General features: G+C 39.8%; 1 protein-coding gene across 1 annotated transcript in view; it reads left to right on the forward strand.

The window, feature by feature from the left end:
• The window catches only part of tmem131l (transmembrane 131 like), a 33,002-nt gene extending 14,577 nt beyond the window's left edge, over positions 1–18,425 (forward strand). The window contains exons 5-34 of the mRNA XM_018703224.2: positions 2,047–2,170; positions 2,299–2,415; positions 4,089–4,193; positions 5,574–5,651; positions 6,777–6,930; positions 7,872–7,930; positions 8,014–8,119; positions 8,241–8,343; positions 8,506–8,626; positions 8,829–8,999; positions 9,086–9,155; positions 9,254–9,377; positions 9,482–9,551; positions 9,638–9,747; positions 9,855–9,924; positions 10,137–10,270; positions 10,475–10,617; positions 10,727–10,913; positions 11,402–11,587; positions 12,006–12,155; positions 12,264–12,816; positions 12,927–13,039; positions 13,220–13,389; positions 13,487–13,693; positions 13,775–13,853; positions 14,257–14,363; positions 14,499–14,631; positions 15,053–15,123; positions 15,310–15,443; positions 17,860–18,425. Of these exons, the coding sequence (XP_018558740.1) occupies positions 2,047–2,170; positions 2,299–2,415; positions 4,089–4,193; positions 5,574–5,651; positions 6,777–6,930; positions 7,872–7,930; positions 8,014–8,119; positions 8,241–8,343; positions 8,506–8,626; positions 8,829–8,999; positions 9,086–9,155; positions 9,254–9,377; positions 9,482–9,551; positions 9,638–9,747; positions 9,855–9,924; positions 10,137–10,270; positions 10,475–10,617; positions 10,727–10,913; positions 11,402–11,587; positions 12,006–12,155; positions 12,264–12,816; positions 12,927–13,039; positions 13,220–13,389; positions 13,487–13,693; positions 13,775–13,853; positions 14,257–14,363; positions 14,499–14,631; positions 15,053–15,123; positions 15,310–15,443; positions 17,860–18,168 (4,258 nt within the window). The 3' untranslated portion in view covers positions 18,169–18,425. The remainder of the gene's footprint in view (positions 1–2,046; positions 2,171–2,298; positions 2,416–4,088; positions 4,194–5,573; positions 5,652–6,776; positions 6,931–7,871; positions 7,931–8,013; positions 8,120–8,240; positions 8,344–8,505; positions 8,627–8,828; positions 9,000–9,085; positions 9,156–9,253; positions 9,378–9,481; positions 9,552–9,637; positions 9,748–9,854; positions 9,925–10,136; positions 10,271–10,474; positions 10,618–10,726; positions 10,914–11,401; positions 11,588–12,005; positions 12,156–12,263; positions 12,817–12,926; positions 13,040–13,219; positions 13,390–13,486; positions 13,694–13,774; positions 13,854–14,256; positions 14,364–14,498; positions 14,632–15,052; positions 15,124–15,309; positions 15,444–17,859) is intronic.
• Positions 18,426–20,254: the final 1,829 nt, after the last annotated feature.

Consider the following 20,254-nt stretch of genomic DNA (forward strand, 5'->3'; position numbering starts at 1 on the left):
TGTATGCTAACCAAATATTTGCTGTTACAACAGTCTAAACACTGCAAATGTTAGAAAACCTTTCAGATGAATACATACAAGTTCTTGGTCAACATTTGATCACCAGACTAGTTGTACACTAAAGATACAGATTGGAATAACCAGTTCTTCTAATGGTACCTCTGGTAATTTGTTGTTGCATTCCTAGAGTAGTTCCTGCTGTGGGACTGCCAACTGTGCGTTGTGACAGCAGTGTCCATTAACCATTCAAAACCCACATGTTCACAGTTGTTAGTATGCATGTTGTGCATTTTTCCACTTTAGCAGTCCAACTACTGATGATGTAGCTTAATTCAATTCAGAATAATTTATACATCATTTGTTCACTTGCGTAAGATTAATGCAGAAAAAACATACAACATTTCAAGCTACATCTACATTTAGCAACATATAACTACATTTTAAGGTCATGTACTGGGTGTGTACAAAAACAAAATAACCAGTGGCAACTTAATGCTGTCAAGTAATGCAGTACAACAACATTACTGTGTCATCTAAATATAACATAAAGTTGAACCAGCACCTCTCTGGCACAGATTCAACTGACACTGAACTATAAAAATGTCAGAGTGGTGGTATTTATTGTGAGGCTCTCATATTGGATTGTATTATATTGTTATTGTTATCACCCTCCCCTGTATATCCAAAGAAATAGAACTATAATTTCATTAGGTTATGCACATGCATTATGCAAGATTATCTCTAAGACCCAGTCAGGCTGTAATTTAGCCCACATGAAAGTAGTTCATATCCCACATCAATCATCCATGGCTAATGCTTCATCCTTTATAACAGTGGTGCATATTTAAATGGCTTTGTTATTGTATTCCGTGTGTATGAACACAGCACCTAGATGGTAAGATTAAAAAAAATAGTAATAATAAATAGCTATAGTTTGACTGTCATCAGGCAAAAAAGTTGAGTGGCAGCATGTCAGTGTAGCAGAGTATAGCAGAAATAGCCAACCCCAGAAAGTTTCATAGCCCTTCTTATGTCCATATTTGTATATGTGGTTTTACTTCTGACACCAGGGCCTTTCTCAGATTAAAAATGAAGAACTCATACTTGTCACCCATCTGTCGACAAAATGGCAGATGGCTGATTTTCCTCTTACAGCTTCTCTATATTGACAGAATGCAAAACATTAGGAATTCAGTGACTTCCATGGCTTATTTCCAAATTACTAGGCAAATCTCTCATTTGGAAACAAGGTGGATTTCTAAGTTAATTTAACCTTTATATTAATGCAAATGAAAATATGTCAAATTGTTTCCTAGTTTTCGCTCATCTAAAAGTTACCTAGAAATGCAATATTCTTGTTTGGTGTTTTAAATATGACCTTAAACTTATGATTATGTAGCATCGAAAAATGTTGCTTGAATTATGTGACATCATGTATAATTAATATGTTGACCACAAATGTATCACTTGAAGTTGACTATTTAATTAGTGCTTTTCTTAAAGGATCTATTTACAAGTTTAGCTATTGCTGCATAGCCCACATTACCAGCTGTTTACTTGCTAGTTTAGAAGAAACATTGCGAGTTCATTATCAAACTTCTATCACTTTACTCCTTTACTTAACCGTCTGAAAGAGCCGTGTTTTGCCTCTAGTTCTGTCACTTCTTTTCTTATACTGAAGTTAGCATGCTCACAACAGCTGAATCTCTTAGTGAACAACCATCATCATCATCATCCACTTCTGGCAAGAAACCATATTTGGCAGCAGAGGAAATTTACAAATTGCCCCTAAAAGTTAACATTGACCACCACAATCACTCGAGTTCTAATGGGTTTAATAGGCAGCATGAGGATGTAATTTAATAGACGCTCCTTAGAAGACTTGTGAATGAGCTTACTCATACAGTATGTAATTGTGTAGTGAAAAATTTGGTGCCCTTAAATTTTGGCGTGTACCTTCAGCTTCCCAGCTGGCCATGGCACTCCCTGGGTAAAGCTCAGTGGAGAACTGAGTTATTTATGATGCTGTTCTCTCTATCTTTACAGGCCGCTGGGGCTGCCAAGAGCCGAAACCATATATATACACAACCCCAGCCAGGAAGTTCCTGTGACACTGCTGTCAATGTTTACATCCAGCAGGCATTTTTACATACCTTCCTTTCACAGAAGAGTAAGTGTGTGTACACCAGAAGGTGCACAAAACATTCACAAGTAATGATGTTTAGAATTAATTCTGTTAAAATAATTTGTGTATCTTGTTGTAATAACTTATTATCTCACGTTTCTTCTCTGTCCTAGGTGATCCCACCCAGAGGGAAGGCATCTTTTAAACTAATTTTCCTCCCGTCTGAGGAGGGCAATGTAGAAAACACATTATTTATAAACACATCGGCCCATGGGCTACTGTCATACCAGGTCAGTTCCATTAATGCACCTCCTGCTGTATAGTCTCAGACCATGCTCTGTTCAGATAATGGTGAAACCTCCATCATAATGCATGTGGTCCTTCTTTTCCGTCAGCTTTCATCTCCAGATAGTTAAGTGAAAGACGCTCATATGTTTGTTATTTTGCCACAATATGAGTTTACCAACAGCAGTAGTCGTATCAAACTTTATTTTTCTTTAAATAATCATGATCCAAAATAGCAGCAAACCAGACTGCAGCTAAGACCCAGCATCCATAATGTTTGTTTTCCCTTTTCATCCCACATGCACATATTCATATACAAAGGAAGTCAAAAACTATTGTGTATGCTGTTAGAAAGTTGATGTCGTGTCAGACCTTTGTTTCAAATTAACTTGCTCAAAAAGTAAAAACCTTCACTAGTAGACACTTTGCTGAAAAGGCGTAGTTGTCGTCATTTCCAATAAAAATCAATTCAGTGCTTCATTGTTGCCTCAAGCTAAAAAAAAAAACACAGTAGTTTCACACAAGCATCACTTTTGTTGCAGCTTTTATTACTGCATTTTAAATGTTTTTGCCTTTACTTCACCCTAGTAGACGCATGTTTGTGCACTGTATTAACTGAATAATAAGAATATACTCTGGAAACATGCGTTCACATGCTTTAAACTGTTTTAGTCTTTAGACTTGTGCTCCAGTCCCTGAGTCTGTTTTGTTATTCCACCCTAAATGGTTTTGCTGCAACTTTAGCCACTTAAGGATTTTTCTAACCTCCATTTACTTTAAATTTCACAGTTATTGGTTACAGATGTTAGTTATATTTACTCAGTGTTAGTCCTTGGAAGTTGGACTGTGACAGAACTGGTGTTTTAGTCAACTACAATGGAACCAAAACAAAAAGGAATTACCTACAGAGGGTTATTCCAAAAGCCTTAGAAGTGTCTGTTAAGTGTAGTTGTAATTTTTGTCTATCCCAGACCTGCACCACAGTACTTCTGACATGTGCTTATTAATTTCAAACACGCCCAGACACGCAGACACTTGGACTCTCATGTTCAACAGCTCCAGCAGTGCCACTCCCCTTATGTTTTTTATGTTACCAATAAGCCAACAACACAGATCTTTCCAGTTATTTTTCTCACTTTCTCACTTATCTGTTTACACCTTGTAAGTCAATGCAGTTTATTTGTTCCCCTTTTTGTACAATTGAAATGATTCTGCCATAAACCTGTGTCATTATGTGCCTGAAACCTACATTGAGACAAATGCCAATGATTGTAAAAAGATGAACCACTGTTACCTCAGTATCAAGCGCTAGTTTTAGGCCTTTCTTGTATGCGTTATTTAGCTTGTGTTTTAACATCATATCAACTGCAGTTACCATATAGAATTAGGGAAGTTCTCTGAGACCTGCACACTTCACCCTGTGTTTGTTTTTTTCTTCAGCAAGATAACAAACTTCAAAAGTCCAAAAAGCTACATCTTTTGTGGTGCTGTATTATTAACCAATTTATCTTGTGTTATGTTTATAGCCACAAAAGTTACCTACTATGTTACAAACTGCTCCAAAACAGTTCAGGCCCCCTAAATGACACTGCCCCTTTGTTTCCTTGTTGACTGCGTGGACCTAATATAACACACATGGTGTGGAGAATCCTTTACATGTTAACTGTTCCTTTTCCAGGTATTTGGTGTGGGAGTTCACCGGGGTTCATTAAAGTCTGTCCAAAGAAAGGATAGTCTGCTTATATTCCCTCACATCCAGAGCATTAAGCTGACCCAAACTCAGGTATGTATGTAAATATCTGTGTGCTTGTTTGTGCATGCCATACTGATAAGTGAATAAAGGCTCATCATTGGAAACAGCTGATTTCCCCTTTCCTGCAGCCCTGATAAACAGATGGCTGCATACGTACACACAGAGGCTTTGTGATACACACTGACAAGCACTTGTTGACATGACATTACTGAGTGTGTGTTCAGTCAGCCCAAGGGATCCCTCAAAATGTTTGGTTTTTTTTTTCCATGGTTAAAAAATGTGAATGTTTGCTTGCAGAGTGCATCCATAAACACTCTGTTTAAAATTATAGGAGCTCTATACAGTCTCTCATTTCTACACACATATGAAAACCATGTAAAAACACCGAAACCAGTGACAAATTAGTGCAGTAGTTTTAGATACAGGCCAAGGCAGTGAAAGTGTGCGAGAAGTTATCTGAAAGGGATCCTCGCCTCCACAACAGGAAGTGGGGTGGCAGTTGCAAAATGTCAGCTCGGCCAAGTGCAGAGAGGCTGTGGCTCTCACAATCACTCAAGGCTGCTACTGCCTAGGCTGAATGCAGCTTTTTTTTTCCCTCTCAATGAGCTCCTCATGTTTTAACATATGGTTAAGAAAAACATTCTCTGTGTATACAGTGTTCTTAACATCCTCCTGGGGTTCAGCATCGAGTTGATACACTTGCTCCAAATTCAAATGGTGTTAGTTTTTCTGTCTTCTTTGTTTTTCTGCTTCATGAAACACATGATATTTGGTATTGAAAAGGGTGAGAAAGCTTTGACTGTTTGTGGATTTCAGCAAAAAGCACGTTAAGTATACGTTATCAGACTTAAGAAAGAGGTAGTCCCTCCAGAAGTATATTAACAAATGCAGTCTTAGTACTCTGTATTTCATTGCGCTGCGGTTTGTTACAAAAATAATTTTTGTAGATTATACAGTGTTTAGAGTTTGATCTGACAGCCTGTCACATACAGGGTAAAATGCAGGTGAACTTAATGTTGATTACGTTTACCAAGACCAGCATTGGAATTAAATGATTAGCTGGACAGCATATAAACCCTGTCTAAAGGCTGCAGGATTTTACAACCACAAAGTCCTCAGTTATTCATTGGTTTGTGTTTGTGGATCAGTGAGTCATTATACTATCATTATACTCCTCCTCTTAATTTGTTCAGTAAGGGACCAACCCAACCAAAACTGCTGTGTTGAACTATTGAATAATATGATGTGTAGTATACTGTACCACCACTAGAATACAGTCAAGTGCCTTGAAATGAACTGAAATGCCTTGTAGCACATTTAAGATGCATTTTTAAGATATCCTTCTATAATGTTTATATTAAGCTGTGTAATCTCTGATTTTGTTGCCTGTTATGTTTATTTTTCCTGTAGGAAGATGCCTCCAACATCACTATACTGGGTCTACTCCTGGAGTGCAGCTTACCGAAGAGTTTGTTCAACAGTCCTCAGGTACTTCTTTTCCTTCTTTTCCTCGAATCTGTTTCAGTAGTTGATATTGATGAATGTTGTCAAGCCCGTAAAGTATATCATTAAAAATACACATGCTTGAATTTGCAGGCTGTAGTTTTTCAGTTGCCATAGGGCAGACTTTCAGAAATAACACAGAATAATTCATTACATTACTTTATCTTTTTATGACATGCTATTGCATCGTTTTGAGTTTGTTAATAGTGGAGCAGAGTCTTTCACGCCACTCTGTGTCATGCCAGCTCCTCTGAGCAGTTAGTCTAAAACTTCACCAGACAGATGGGCTCATCATCTGAGCGCCTTCTGTTTTCTCCAGAACTCCCGAGGAGAGTGCAATCTCTTGCCAGACTTTTAATTGCTTTCTCAAGAGACTCTATAATTGACACGGGGCTCCCAGTGCTCATGTGGTGCAATACTCATAATGCAAGAGACAACTGCAGACAACCTACAACTATAGTATATTGTCATAATTATACAAACTGAAATAATCCTTACATTCAGTGTTCCAGCTCTGTAACTTTTGGTTCTTATCCAAGATCAACACCTGCTCCTCAGTTCTTTTTCAAGACCAACAAAATTGTGAACTGGCCTTTGGTCAGTGTCAATTCTACTCACAGATTAAATGAGCCTTGCTAGAAGGAAGTTAGCAGCAGCCTCGGTTTCAAGGGATTAGGTTTGCTATTGCAGGCCTTGAGCTTTGGTGGCACCAAGCCAGGGCGTCTGTCTGCAGGTCGTCAAGTGGTGATTCACCCACTGAAGCAAGCCCTGGTTTGCAGTAAGATTTGCACTCTCCCTCTGCTGATCTGTCAGTTTCAAGAGGGTGTTAGTCACAGGGTGGGTGGAAGTAGTAAGTTACTGTGATGTACAGTAACACTAAGTCAAAAGCCAAGAAAATACCTGAAACTTTTCCATCAACAACTTGTTAATTTATAAAATTCCCAAATTCTTTCTTTCTTCTTAACATCTGGATTGTCCTTTTTTGTTTGTTTTGTCTTCTGTGCATTTACATGACTCTGAAGCTACTTATTGTTCTTATGTTTGTCTTTTCTCTTTCTTACCCAAATCTGTTTGATGCGTGACTGGTATGCCTTTCCTGTCCTGTCCCAGGGGTCCTGTCTCCAGAGCGAGGAGCGCCTCAGTCTGCAGATTAATCTGTCGGCGCGTGGTGACCGGCCCGCTGACCTGGACAAACTCAAGCCTTACGTCATTGAGCACATTCTGGTGCTACTGGTGGCCCCCACTGCCGGACAGGCTGCAGTAGGTAGGTGTCTGCAACCTCTCTGACCCACTATCTAGAGGCAAATTGACCACAAGAATGTGACAGTGTGTCGCACAGAATTTCTGTAGGAAACCACACAGCTCAATTCTGACTGATTCTGAGCATGGAAGGAGAAACATCCAGTCATAAGAGTGAACTCTGCTGCTTTGTCAGCCTCCTCTCAAAATACCTTAGTGTCTTATCTCTCAGACTTGTTTCTGTGGTGGACCACTATCAAAGCAAAAGTTCAAAGGGTTAAAATAGTATTTACATATTGACGTTAGAACTGAACTTAATTAAGCTTCTGTAGTTCCTGTGGCTGCTCTTTACTTTAGTTTGACTTGAGTTTACTTTGACTCACAGAAAAAAAAGAGAAGATAATATTCATGATACTGTTGCTGTTTTGAAAGATCTGTCAGATGAGAGGCATAAGAAAAATATGACAAGACATCAGTTCTGCTTATCTGGGCTTACTTTATTAAATAACCCAGAGGCTAAAGATCAGAGAACCAATGAAATCAACCTCTGGTGTTTACACAGTATTTTCTAGTTCATGAGATCATGAGAATTCACAGTGGATTTTTCAGTGAATCACATCATTAATTGTCTCTCTAAACACTTACAATGTTAATTTTTACATATGTATTTTACATATGTATTAGACTGTTTCTGTCGGCACCAGACTGTGACTTGGTGTACACAGTTTGTTATAACTCTCTGTCAAACTGGTTATGTGATCCCGTCAATTTTCATTTCCTTTCTGAGGAAATCTGTCTGCCTGGGCAAGCACCAAATTCTCACAATGACGTACAGTATGAAGAATGTAGGCAAGAATCTCCATGGCATAAGACACATTTGCACATATAACTGTAAACTTATCAGTAATATAATATTTTATACTGAGCTTATGTGCTTATGTCTGTTGATTTGTCTGTTTCCTACAGGAGAACCAAAAGTAGGAGTTTATATGTTAAATTCTGGAGGCAAGAAGCTCTACGTTAAGGTGAGTTTATCTCTTTGTTTTGCTTTACCATGGCCTCTAGGTTGCATTATTCGGGCTTTGACAAGATGTTTTGATCCCTCCAGGAAATGCAGGTGCTATCAAAAGTGGAGGCCAGCCTGGAATTTAATCAGGTTCCCCTGAGACCAGAGGCAAAAAACTTCACTGAAGTGGCCTCCCTAGCCTGCAGAGGTAAATGTTCCTTTCATTTCCAATAATTCCTTCTCAGTTCCTATAATGCCTTTAAAGTACAATTTCATTTGACACAAATGTCTTGAAACGTTTGACCACGGACTTTTGTATCTGATGTCAGGTTCATTGCCAGGCCACGGAAGGAAATGCATAAGTCATATCAGTTTAAAAATTCTGGGAAACAGGACAACCTACAGCTTCCCAGGACTACATATCACTCATAGGTATTGTGGAGACGTTTGCCATATCACACTGTAGTTGTCCTAAGAAACCGTCTGTGTATTAACTCATGAGGAAAGGTCCAATACAGTAATAGCTGAAAACACTGAATAACAGAGTGTCATGGTGTAATTTTAAAATTATTTTGTTGTTGCTTCCTTATTCAGCCTGTTCCAAGTCAAACAAAGAGATGCAGACCAGGTGGATCTGTGGCTGACTAACCCCTTTCTCATGCCCCTCTCTGTGACGACTGCCAGCCTCTCACAGAAACTGCAGGGAGTAATGAAGGTATGCGTCACTCGTTCACGTAATGACAGGAAGCAGATCTGATCACATAATGATAAAATGATGACCAGGAAACCTTCTGTTAGTTTATGCTAAGTGGATTCTGATGTGGGCACAGCACACCATATTTCACCCATTTATTATATGGATGCCAAGTTAAGGACAGGATTTGACACTAATGTCTCTGCTGCCCCCTGTCTGTTAGGTGATGAACTTCAGCGGCCCACTGACAGTTCCCCAGGGCTGCTGGCGGATACTGTCCCTCCAGCTGCTCAGCAGGGCCCTGCCTGTCAATCAGCTGTTCACACTGAGTCTGGACACAAGCCTGGGTTTGACCCTGCACATTCCCTTCTACTTTCACTCTACTCCTTCTAAGGTAAAAGGGCAACTCTTGTGGTTAGTCAGTAATATGTTGATTTGGGGATCAGTGCAAGGTAATAAATAATGTGTTCACTTTCTCAGCAGGGGGAAGTGGTGTTTGAGGCAGAACGAGAGTGTGGGCGACCTTGCCCGCTCAGATTGTCTGAAACAGGTGAGACGTGTCATAATTGCTTGCATGAGAGAAAATGTCATAATCTGCGTTTCTGTTGTTCATTTATAAAAATTTTTTTTCCTTCTCTGTCACATCAGGTCGTTCAGAGTGGCAGCGTTCTCTGCTCCCAGACTTCTTCCCCTCGTCCTGGGCTGTAGACAGCAAACTGGCTGCTGAGCTTTGCTCTCGATGGCAAAGCCACAAAGACAAACTCCCTTGCAGGTCGGTCTTAGATGCAGCACACTGCTTTCCCTCTAATACCAGCATAAGCCTTGTAGTTGGTCATGACTTAGCATTAACTTCGTTAATCACGTTTGTTCTCTCAGGTGGCCCAGACTCCCTGTAGAGACGTCCACCCCTCTGGACTTTGGTGCTACACCTGTCAATGAAAGCAAGGTGAGCAACAATTCTGAATGATGGCTTTGTTCTTAAAGACCGACTTCACAGTTGTGGCTAATAGAAGAAGTGTATTAATGTTTCAGGTGAAGACTTTCATGCTGAAGAATCCCTCCTCTTCAGTGGTTTCCGTGGAGATTCGAATCCTCTCCATGTACCCTGCCCCTTTGGAGGCTCTGGACCTCCTAACTAAATGGTACGCAGAGTACGTTAAATGTTTTATATCACAGAGAATGATTCAATTGAAATTGATTTTCTGCTTCAGCTGTTTTTGTTAATTTGTTAAATTGTTTTCTTTGGCAGGTTTAATATCAGCCCCCTGTCTGTCAACATTAGCACCACAGAGTTTTCTCTGTTGGCTTCTCCCCTAAAGGTAAATACTGAAAACACTCAGGGGAAATAAAGTTGTGGCACTGTTTAATATTTTAGTATTTCTAGCTTTTTGGCTGACAACATGTAATCCTTACCTGACTTTACTGATTTCTTAAACACATTTATAACACTGGCATTATTGTTGTGCCTCAGTCTTGCCTGTGTTGCCTCCTCTGCTAACTTCTCCCCCCTTCTCTGTGTGTTTATGTCCAGGCGGGTGAGAACGTGGAGGACATAACACGAGAGGGTGTTCTGCGTCTGCTGCTGCAGCCCTGGGAGGCCAGAGAGGTCGCTGTGGTCTTCACTCCCTCTGAACACAAACCTACTACCACCATTCTCATTATCAGGTACTGATTCAAATGAACAGGATAAGTATGTTCATAGCTTTTAAATTTATATGGTGTGTAGTTCCTGTAATAGTGAAGAATTTTAAAAGTAACTGCTGATGTAGTACACAGGTAAAACATGAAATCTGAACACTGAAGACAACATTTTAAAAAATGGTAAAAAATTAAATGGCTTCGAGTGTAATTTTAATTCATATCTTTCAGGAACAACCTGACAGTTTTCGACATGGTGATGGTGCAGGGCCATGGGGCCAAAGAGCTGCTCAGAGTTGGGGGCAAACTACCCGGCCCGGGGGCTTCCCTGCGCTTCAACGTCCCTCAGTCAACTCTCATGGAGTGTCGTGATGGTGAGATTGATATTCACACTTAACATAGATAAATTACTGTAAAGTAATGTTGTCTTTCATTTAAGTACAACTTTACAAATGGCTAACCACTAATTTACGGCACTTCTAGGTCTGCGTACCAACAAGCCGCTTTTCGCCATCAGAAAGAGTTTCAAGGTGGAGAATGCAGGAGAGCTTCCTCTGACAGTCATGTCGATGAATATAAATGGATATAAGTGTCAGGGGTTTGGCTTTGAGGTGCTGCAGTGTCGCTCCTTCAGCCTCGATCACAACACCTCCTCTGAGATCACCATCGCGTAAGTGGAACTTTAGCCATGCTCTATTGTTTACAGTGCAGATACAGTGAAATCTGTTTTGCTTAGTATTTGAATAATGTTGACATGTAATATCTTCAGTACTTGGTGCATATTACCTCATTATTTTATCCTGCCTGGGCTACTATAACTCTTTATATTCTGCACTTAACGAAAAAGCATTAAATTGAAATTGAAAAATCCAAAATACTGCTGAGAGACTCTTTACTGTAACTTCTGTAACTACAAGAGGAGAGCACATTACCCCATCCATTCATTGCTTTAGAGTGCAGTATAAAATTCTATTAATCACCTAAACGCGATCAGCTCCAAGCTCGATCTCTGACCTGCTTAGCACATTTGTACAAGGGCACACACTTAGGTCAGCAGGGGTAGATCTCATCACTGTCTTTTAGTAAAGTACTTTGTAATTGGGTTAAGAAAAAGTTTGGTTTTCTTCTCTCATTGTCTATACATGTCTGTTACCTCAGGTTCACCCCAGACTTCACCTCTTCCTGGGTGATACGGGACCTCACTCTGGTGACGTCCCGTGGCACCTCTTTTCCTTTCACCCTCAATGTGACGCTGCCCCACCACATGTTGCCTCTCTGCGCTCAGGTGGTTCCTGGCCCAAGCTGGGAGGAAACCTTCTGGGTTATCACCCTCATCTTCACATGGTTAGCACCTTCTAAGTTGTTGATATAATTAAATCATTATATCCTTTACAAACATATCAGTACCTGTAAGTACTGCACAGCATTTAAAATCCACGCTCTCTCCCTCACTGAGAAATTCAGATTCAATTAATGTGAAAATATAAAGATACCACAGGCCCTAAGGTTACACCTATCATTATTTGGCCTGTTACTTTCCATTCTGAAACACACTAACAAGCCAACACATCCATGCATCATGTAAAAGTAGTGTTTTATGTCTGTTAAGAAACAAGCAGGTCCATGTCTAAAATGTGACAAATTGTCTTTAGAAAGAGATCATTCTATTCTTTGTGAAACTAATCACAACAGTATCGAAGTTATTTTTTTGTAGTTTCAGTTTTGGATCTTCTCATCATCTCTCTGTTGCTGTTCTTTGCAGTTTCTCGCTGTTTGGTGTTTGTCTGATGGCCTTCCATCAGGCTCAATATATCCTGAATGAGTTCTCTTCACCCAGCATCAGAAGCAACCACAACTCTGTCCTGTCCCGGGACAACGGCTCTGTCAACAACATTACACCTAATGGAGTAAAGTATGTCCAGTGTAATTTACATCTACAGTTCATTTACTGTTTGCACAAATACTGCATGTGGATTGTGTTTCTGATGTTTAAATACTTATTTATTTCTTGTTTGTACAGCAAGACAAAGGGAAGTTGTAAGAGCTATGTGGACACCTGTCACACCTCTGATAAAGGTAAGGGGCGTGGCTCTCCAGCTCTGGCCAACAGCCCCGCCCCACGTACTCAATCCTCGAAGAAAGGCTCCTCAACTACCCCTTCCCAGCCACAAAAGAAACACAAGGTCTCCCTTTATTACACCAAATACAAGTCCAGCTCGTCCACAGCAGCAGCTGGCGCTGTGACGATGGACGAAGAGCACGAAGACCTGACGCCAGACGCTCCCCTGACCCCAGACCCTGACGTCTGCAACAACAACGAACCAGCTTTCATCAGCGAGCTGGAGAAAAAGTCACCTGCAGACTTTAAAGAAGACCCCCACAGCACTATAGAAGATAGAGTGCCAGCAGCAGTTATGTTTCCCATGGAAATGCCTGCTGGTTTCCCAGATAACGTCACATTGGGTCCAGGACCTAGACCAGGCCTGTTAGTGTGCAGTCCTGTAGAGAAGAGCTGCACTGAGCACTATGCAGAGAAGATCGACTCTGAGAAAAGGGACAGTTCTGAACTGGAGGTAAGAAAGTGGCTGCAATTTACAGTTCCAATACCTATTGCAAAGAATACAATCTAATGGGTTCCTATGAAAAAAAAATAACCATCATCATTTTGTTTTTACCTCTCCAGCTGAGGGAAGATGGCAAAGGCCAGAAAAAGAAAGCACAGAGCACAGAGACTGGCACTGCACCAGGGAATAATAAGGGAAAGAGGAGTCGCAGGAAAATAGAAAATATTTCCAGGTAGACCTCACTTTACCTGGATTTTCCTCTATGAATCCACTTGACATTAATTCTGATAATTCATGGGATATAGTCTCTGTTGTGTAATATTTAAAGGGTAAACAAAGCGCTACATCAGTGAAACTAAATACGATGGACAGCTTTAAAATATGTTGTGTCTCTGTGTGATTACTGCACTAGTGCTCCTGAGCACAATGTGCTAGTGATGCCAGAGAGGGAGAAAGAACCTGACTGGAAAATAGAGGACCATAACATCAGTGGAACCCGCAACAGGAACCGCTGCTACAACACCTCCAAGTCAGAAGCACTAAAGCCTGGACTTAGTGCTGAGAGCCCCCTCAAGCAAAATGGTGGGTATTCTCCTGACCAGGTCTCTGCAGCTTTCCTGATTCAAGCACAACTGAACTATTGATTTTAACGTCACTGGCTTGTGTCGGTTTCTTGCAGGTGTGTGTCCTGCTCGCACTCGAAGGAAGTGCGCTACAGATCGTCGCGGCGGTGGAGTGTGCGAGTCGGGCTCAGACTCTGGCAGCTCGTCAGGCAGTGTCAGGGCCAGCAGAGGGAGCTGGGGCAGCTGGAGCAGTGCCAGCAGCATGGAGGGTGACAAGGACCCCGGTGCCCGGACACACGCCTGCACTACCTCATCTAGAAAAAGTATGGAGCACTTACACATTACCTTTATCTTTAAGATTATCATGTATTTATCATGTTTTGACATTTGTCTTGTTTTTACAGGGGACTCCATGCAGTACGGTGTCTACCCAGTAGAGAGAGACTGCTACCAGACCATGAATACAAACTACAAGGCTCTCAGGTACTAAAGCATGTTCACACATGTTACAAGAACTGGCTCTAACGATTGCATGAACCTCCACAGAAACGTGCCTCTGTCTTAGGGTTTGTTAGCGAGAAATATATCCCAGGTGTAGATTATCCTGAGCACTCAATAAGTTGAATAAAATTATTATTAGTAGTATTTATTTTATTTTATTTTGTGTGTGTGTGTATTTTAATTGCCACACTGTAGTATAATTCTTAAAACTGGATTAGATTAGATTACACTTGTGAACCAGGGATTAAAATCTGAAATTTAGGTTATCCACTTGTCACCATGGTCAGACCACTGCTGAAAATGTTTTGTTTGAGAGAGAAATGAGAAAGAAAACATCTCATCCAGTCCCTGTTTGACCTGTAACCTTTGCCTTCTCTCTGTTTAGCATGAACAGCTTGTACCGTAAAGACTTGTGCCAAAGCCCAGATCCCACAGCCTCCAGTTTTGCCCCGAGTTTTGCTGCAGTTGCTGCAGGAGTGGACAGAAACATGGGTAAAGTTATTCATAAGCAAATACATACTTTGTTTTTTAAGGAAAAGAAAAGTTTTAAATTGATGCATTTCTTCAACTGAAAGGCTTATGCATTACTTCTAATTCCTAATGGAAAGTTGCTGTGTTCTTCCTCAGACCTGACTGGTCAGTATTTGCCTGAGGAGACGTGGTCAGCTCCATCCATCCCCCTCACCAATGAGTTCAGATACAACACCACAGAGGCGCTGCCCTACATACCTCAGCCAGCAAACACCGGGTCGTACAATGGGTAGGTGTTTGAATGCGTGTTTTCATTCATTCAACAGTAAATTCAATAGAGAGAATATTTAACTTATATTTGAGAGATGGACAGAAACATAACTCCACATAATTGCTAACATTAATAATTTTACACTCTGTGGGAGCAAAATGTTTAGGTGTCCAAGTAATGGACAGAAAATCTTTGGTCCTTTTTAACAAAATTAACAGAAATAATTAATAGAAATGTCTGTATTCATCTGAAAACTTAATTGCTATGATGCAACTTAACCACTCACCTCTGTCCTGGCATGGTGCTGATACTGGTTTATAGTTTGAATAATTATCTTCCCAGTGCTGCAACGATATCTCTGTGTTTCTGTAGATCAGCGTTTGAGTTTTATCTGTCCCTGTTAAAACTGTTGGATCAAATGTTTCCTTGTTTCCTGCAGGTTTACTTGGAGTAGTGCCAACAGCCATTGCAACAGTCCCTACACCTACTGTGAGGAAGCCAACTACATAGGTACATGCTCATGATCCGCTTACAGTTAAACCAGTCATATGATCATGTTCCACTTTTTGTTTAATGTCTAATTTTGATGAAAAGGAAAAATCACTTGAGTCTTTTAGTGCAGCAAGTATTGGTATTGTATCTCTAAGGTTTCTGTGGATTCAAGCTCAGCATTTGTTTGTTTGAATCATTTTGCAGGTAATGGAACATTTCCCAGTGGTTTTCCTGCTCAGGAGGGCCAGAACACACACAGCAGTCAGACCAGCTGGAGTGAGGAACAGCCTCAGGAATCGCCCTCAACCTGGGACACAGCAGCCTGTGTGGGCAGCAAGGTGACAACTCACAATACCAAATTTAGACTAAGAGCTCTGGCTGCAGACTTACTGCAGCTTAACAGCATTTATCAAAGAGCTATCAGTTCATTTGCTGATTATTTTCTCAATTAATGAAAAGTTTATATAAAATATCAGAAAATACCAGTAACAGTACAAAATTCACATATTAAGTTTACTATCACGAATGATACAGATGAGCTTCACAGTTCTGAAAAGCTGCTCAGAAAATTGCTTTAAAAATAATTAAAACCATTATTCAATCAGAATAGTTGCAGATCTGCCGTTGTAGCTCTGCTATGTTGAGATGAAGGTAAAATGTCCTCTGCACATTCAGTTCATTTCTTTAAAGAAACTTTGTTTCAGCTGATTGAAATGACAACAGTGTAATCTTCTCAGAAATCACACTTCACATTATTTTTAGATTTAGAGCATTTAATTTTTTTTTTTTTCAATATTGCCCAACTCAAGGCACATGTATAAACCACAAGACACTGACACAGTTTATTTCCTCAATCGGTGGGCAGTTGCAGTTACGTATATAAATTTACAGGATGTGGTTGAGGTTTTGTTGTCAGGAAATGAAAAGATAAATGCAGAAGGTGAGTAAAATGATGCATGAAATAACACTAAATCTTAAAATTGTTGTATCATAAACACTGAACAGGTAGAGGCTTTGGGAAGCAATTGGTAGTTACAGTTTCTTACACAACTGACTGTGCTGCTTTGATTACAGTGTAACCACAGTATGAAGTGCATTACAAGAGTTAATGAAACTTGGCAAACTTGCACAAGCATCAGGGACACGAAGTAACATGAGTCTGGCCAAATGTAGTGTTTGGATGCTGTGTGAACTCTGACTAGCAACAACGTGATAAAGATCCTGGTTAATCTGTTATCTCACCCGTGTCCACTACAGCTGCCAAATATGATGAACACTAACTGATGTTTGGTTTAAAAATGAATGTTTTTTTTTCTGTGGTGAATAGCAGTACACACACACAGACACTAAAGACAGGCTTCACCGTTTTAACTCGTGCCTTTTTAGAGGAAGTTATCTGCTCTCGTACTTCAACTCTGAGCAGAAATGAGGAACAAAGGCTTGTGCTTTAATAGACTCAGTTTTACAGAAAGGGGGGATTTTATAAAGTCCTTTCATCTGCTGCTTCTCCTTTTTTTTTTTTTTTTTTTTTTTACACACAGCTGTCATGGCGCTTCATTTTGCACAGTGTTGCATACAGTTCATGGGCAGTGTGTTTCTCATGTTACCTGTGAGCTGATATTATCGTCCAGTATTGGCTTGTCACAGATAAGCCAGTATTGCTGTATATGTTAGCAGATAAGCAAAAACAGATTTTCAGTACATAAATATTCTATAAACTGCACATATTTGTAGAAACCTCTGAGTATTTTTCTTGATTTTAGTTTAACTACTGCACTGCCCATTCAAAATGGTCAGGGCTTTAACATGTAACCAAATTTTTAACCAAAATTATATGTTTGTGTTAAAAATGACCAGCTGATATATTTATTTTTATATTTGATTTTGTGTAATTTATACATTTTTTATTCTCAAATATTGGCCTCAAAATTCTACTATCTGATAATGATAATACAGTGAGGTAGTAATTATAAAAAATGATGTCCTGACATTTTAAAACAGACATCAAACAATGAGGAAGGGCATTTATTAGAAAATAACTGCACAGTTAAAAAAACTTCTAGCTCATAAATGTTACATGTTGCAAGTTTTTCCAACTTGTATTTTTAGTTCTGACAACAGACATTTATTTCTGATCCATACATGATTGAGGCAGGTACTATAGGTTCCAATGTAGTAAATCATGTTCTTTAATGTTTTCGATTAAGATTTTTAAATATGGGGATGCAACTGAAATACAACTTGAAAGGATAACCTTTATTTTAGAAATTATTCTTGTGATATTTTGCCATTTGAGACTGTGCCAATAGATACAAACAGGGAAAGATTTAGAAAGAGGAGAGTATGACATGCAACAAAGCTCCCCAGCTGCAGTCAGACAGCGGACATTGCAATTACACGGCGAGTGACTTAACTACTAGTCACTGCGACTGAAGAGATAACCTTTTTTTGCTGAGGATGGAGAGAAACTTTGCTGCTGTTATGAGAGCAGGAAGGTCATTTTATTTAAGCTGAAAAGGAGAGACAAGATTTAAAAGCTGTGACATGACAGCCAGGTCATCACCGCAGGGAACAGGCAGCCAAATGTCCAGTGGCTGCAGAGCACAGTGACAGGTAAGGCTGGAAAATGTCATGAAAGTGTAACATTAGGATACAGCCTCTTTAAACAGTGGCAACTGAGCAGTACAATCTTGCTACAGTAGCTTGGAAAAGTGGCTTAAGAGTTGACGTTTTTCCTCTTTTCATCCTTCACAGCCATACTTCTCGGGTACCCGCAGCCTCTCCCCCATGTCCAGCCTATTCGGATCCATCTGGACGCCTCAGAGCGAGCCCTACCAGAGCCACTTCCAACCTGAGCGATCAGCCCCGATGTCCCCCGTGTCCCCCATCACCCCTCCTCACTCTCCCTTTAACCGGGAGCCAGAGGGCACCTGCAGACCAATCCAGTACTCCAGCTTCAACCCGTTTGGCCCGCACATGAACCTCGACATATGGAACTCCTCTTCCAACCGCAGCTCCAACTCACAGCTCTCCAACGACTCTGGCTACTGTGGAGATGTTTAAAACAAGAGAAAAAACAAAACAGCAGACCTTAACAATAATTGCAAACATATAAAACATTGATATGTAAAAGAAAGGAAATAAAAATGAATGTTCTTTTATCATTATTGGGGAAAATGTGAATATTCCTTTTCTTTTATGTTCCCATTTTCAAATGTTAAATGTTGTGAAAGGTTAACCATTTGTTGTATATTTTTCTAGATGTTTTGCAGTTTTGATCATACAAAATAATAAAAAAAAAAGGTTTTGTACTTGAATAACACATTACTCTTTTTTAATCACATAATTAACCAGTGTACCCCTAGAAGCTAACAGCTTCTAGGGGTACACTGCTGCCAGTACCCGTAACTGCTCAGACTTGTCCAACAGAATTTAATGTTCCAGCGTCCTGCAATTACCGCTTGTTGCTGCAGAGACCGCTGTTGCCACTGCTCATCAGAAGTTAACATAGTGTTGCTTTAAATACAGTTTCTGTGTCTGTGGCATTATAAAATTATGGGTTTCTCTTACCAAATAGATTCGGTCACAGGAGCCCAGAGATGAGGCTGGCTTTATGTTACCGTGCATAAAAACTATGATGATGAGTTATACTTTGTGAGGTGCAGGTGTAAATTTTTGGGGGAAAAAAGAGGTATTGGATCAGTAGTATGTATCAGCAAACACCTAAAGTTTAGTTGTAGATGAAAAGTCTTGCCACAAAGGAATCCTCCTCCTCATCCCTAGTGGCAAAATTAGTATTCAACCCCAGTTGCAGTTGTAGAAATCTCTAGATCAAAGTTTGACAGAGATCATCTCATGATACCACCAGTGTGAGACCATGTGATAGCAGAGAAAAAAAGTGTTTCATTTGGAAAAATATCCATACCAGTAGTGTTTTCCTCAACAATATAGCACTAGTTACAGCTATGTAACTTGTGCTGTATTGTCTTTAGTTACAGACCTGGTGTAGGGTGAATGGGGGGCTGGAAACTCTCCCAACCTTACATTAGATAAAAGGTACCATACTTTCACACCTACCTGGTAGTTAAATCGAACTGGTGCGCTGACTTGGGCTCGCATAGATGTTTTCATCATTTTCTCCAGACATTAAATGTTTTTGTTCAAATAAAAGTGCTCCTGTTAGTTGTGTAGCAACCTGACCAGAGAAGAAGTTTGGTTTGTAGCAGGTGCTGATTAAGCATGGTTGGTTGCTGTTTTTGGCTTCTGTCTGACTCTGCACATAACTGTGAAACCAAACAAGCCACAACCTTCTCGTTGTTCCAATCCCAAAGCTGTGCCAGTAAACAGGCGCTCTAACTTCCTAATGTGGCATAATAAAAACAATGAGACAGTGAGGAAATAATTTGCAAATTAGGGAAGAGACAGAAAATGTCTGAGTCCGTAAACACGTCTTTCCATCATTTCAAGACTTTGCCGAAGAAGGACAAGAGGTTTCAGCTGCAGTCAAGACGCAGAAATTCATCAAGGTATTTTCTCTTTATTCTGATTCCTCTGTCGTGCTTTATGGAGTGTAGAGTCTCCTGCAGGAATATTTACTGTATAAACCTTATTGTTTAATTATAGATAATAAACTATCACATTTTAAAAACCAATAACTTATCAGTTGATTTAATATATCTGTATATGTAAATGTTACAATAGAAACTCAAAAATAAAAATATATTTGCCATTTAATTTAATGTGCCAGTTATAAACTGTAGATAAAGACGGCAATAATGAGGCTTACTGTAACTAATGAGCTTGTTATATATGCAACCAATTAAATAAAATAGATAAATATCAGTGAAAATGCAAAGTTAATTTTAAATGTTTCATATTTGCATGACTCTGACTTGAATTACTCCTGTGATACACTCTATAATAGGTATTTTTATCTATCCATCTAAAGGTGTTTTTCTGGGAAGACGCATAGACATGCCACAGATTCAAATGATAAAATTAATGATGGCTAAATTAAATTTAGCTGCTTGTCACACTGCCATGGCTCAATGAAAAATGTTCATCTTATTAGTTACACCTGTGCTTTTCCTACCGTGACAAGTCAAAGTATGTGCTGTGAAAAATGCCTATATTTTAGTGAAACAGAAGA

The sequence above is a fragment of the Lates calcarifer genome, linkage group LG5 (assembly GCF_001640805.2).
Source record: "Lates calcarifer isolate ASB-BC8 linkage group LG5, TLL_Latcal_v3, whole genome shotgun sequence".
Taxonomy (NCBI): Eukaryota; Metazoa; Chordata; class Actinopteri; family Centropomidae; genus Lates; species Lates calcarifer.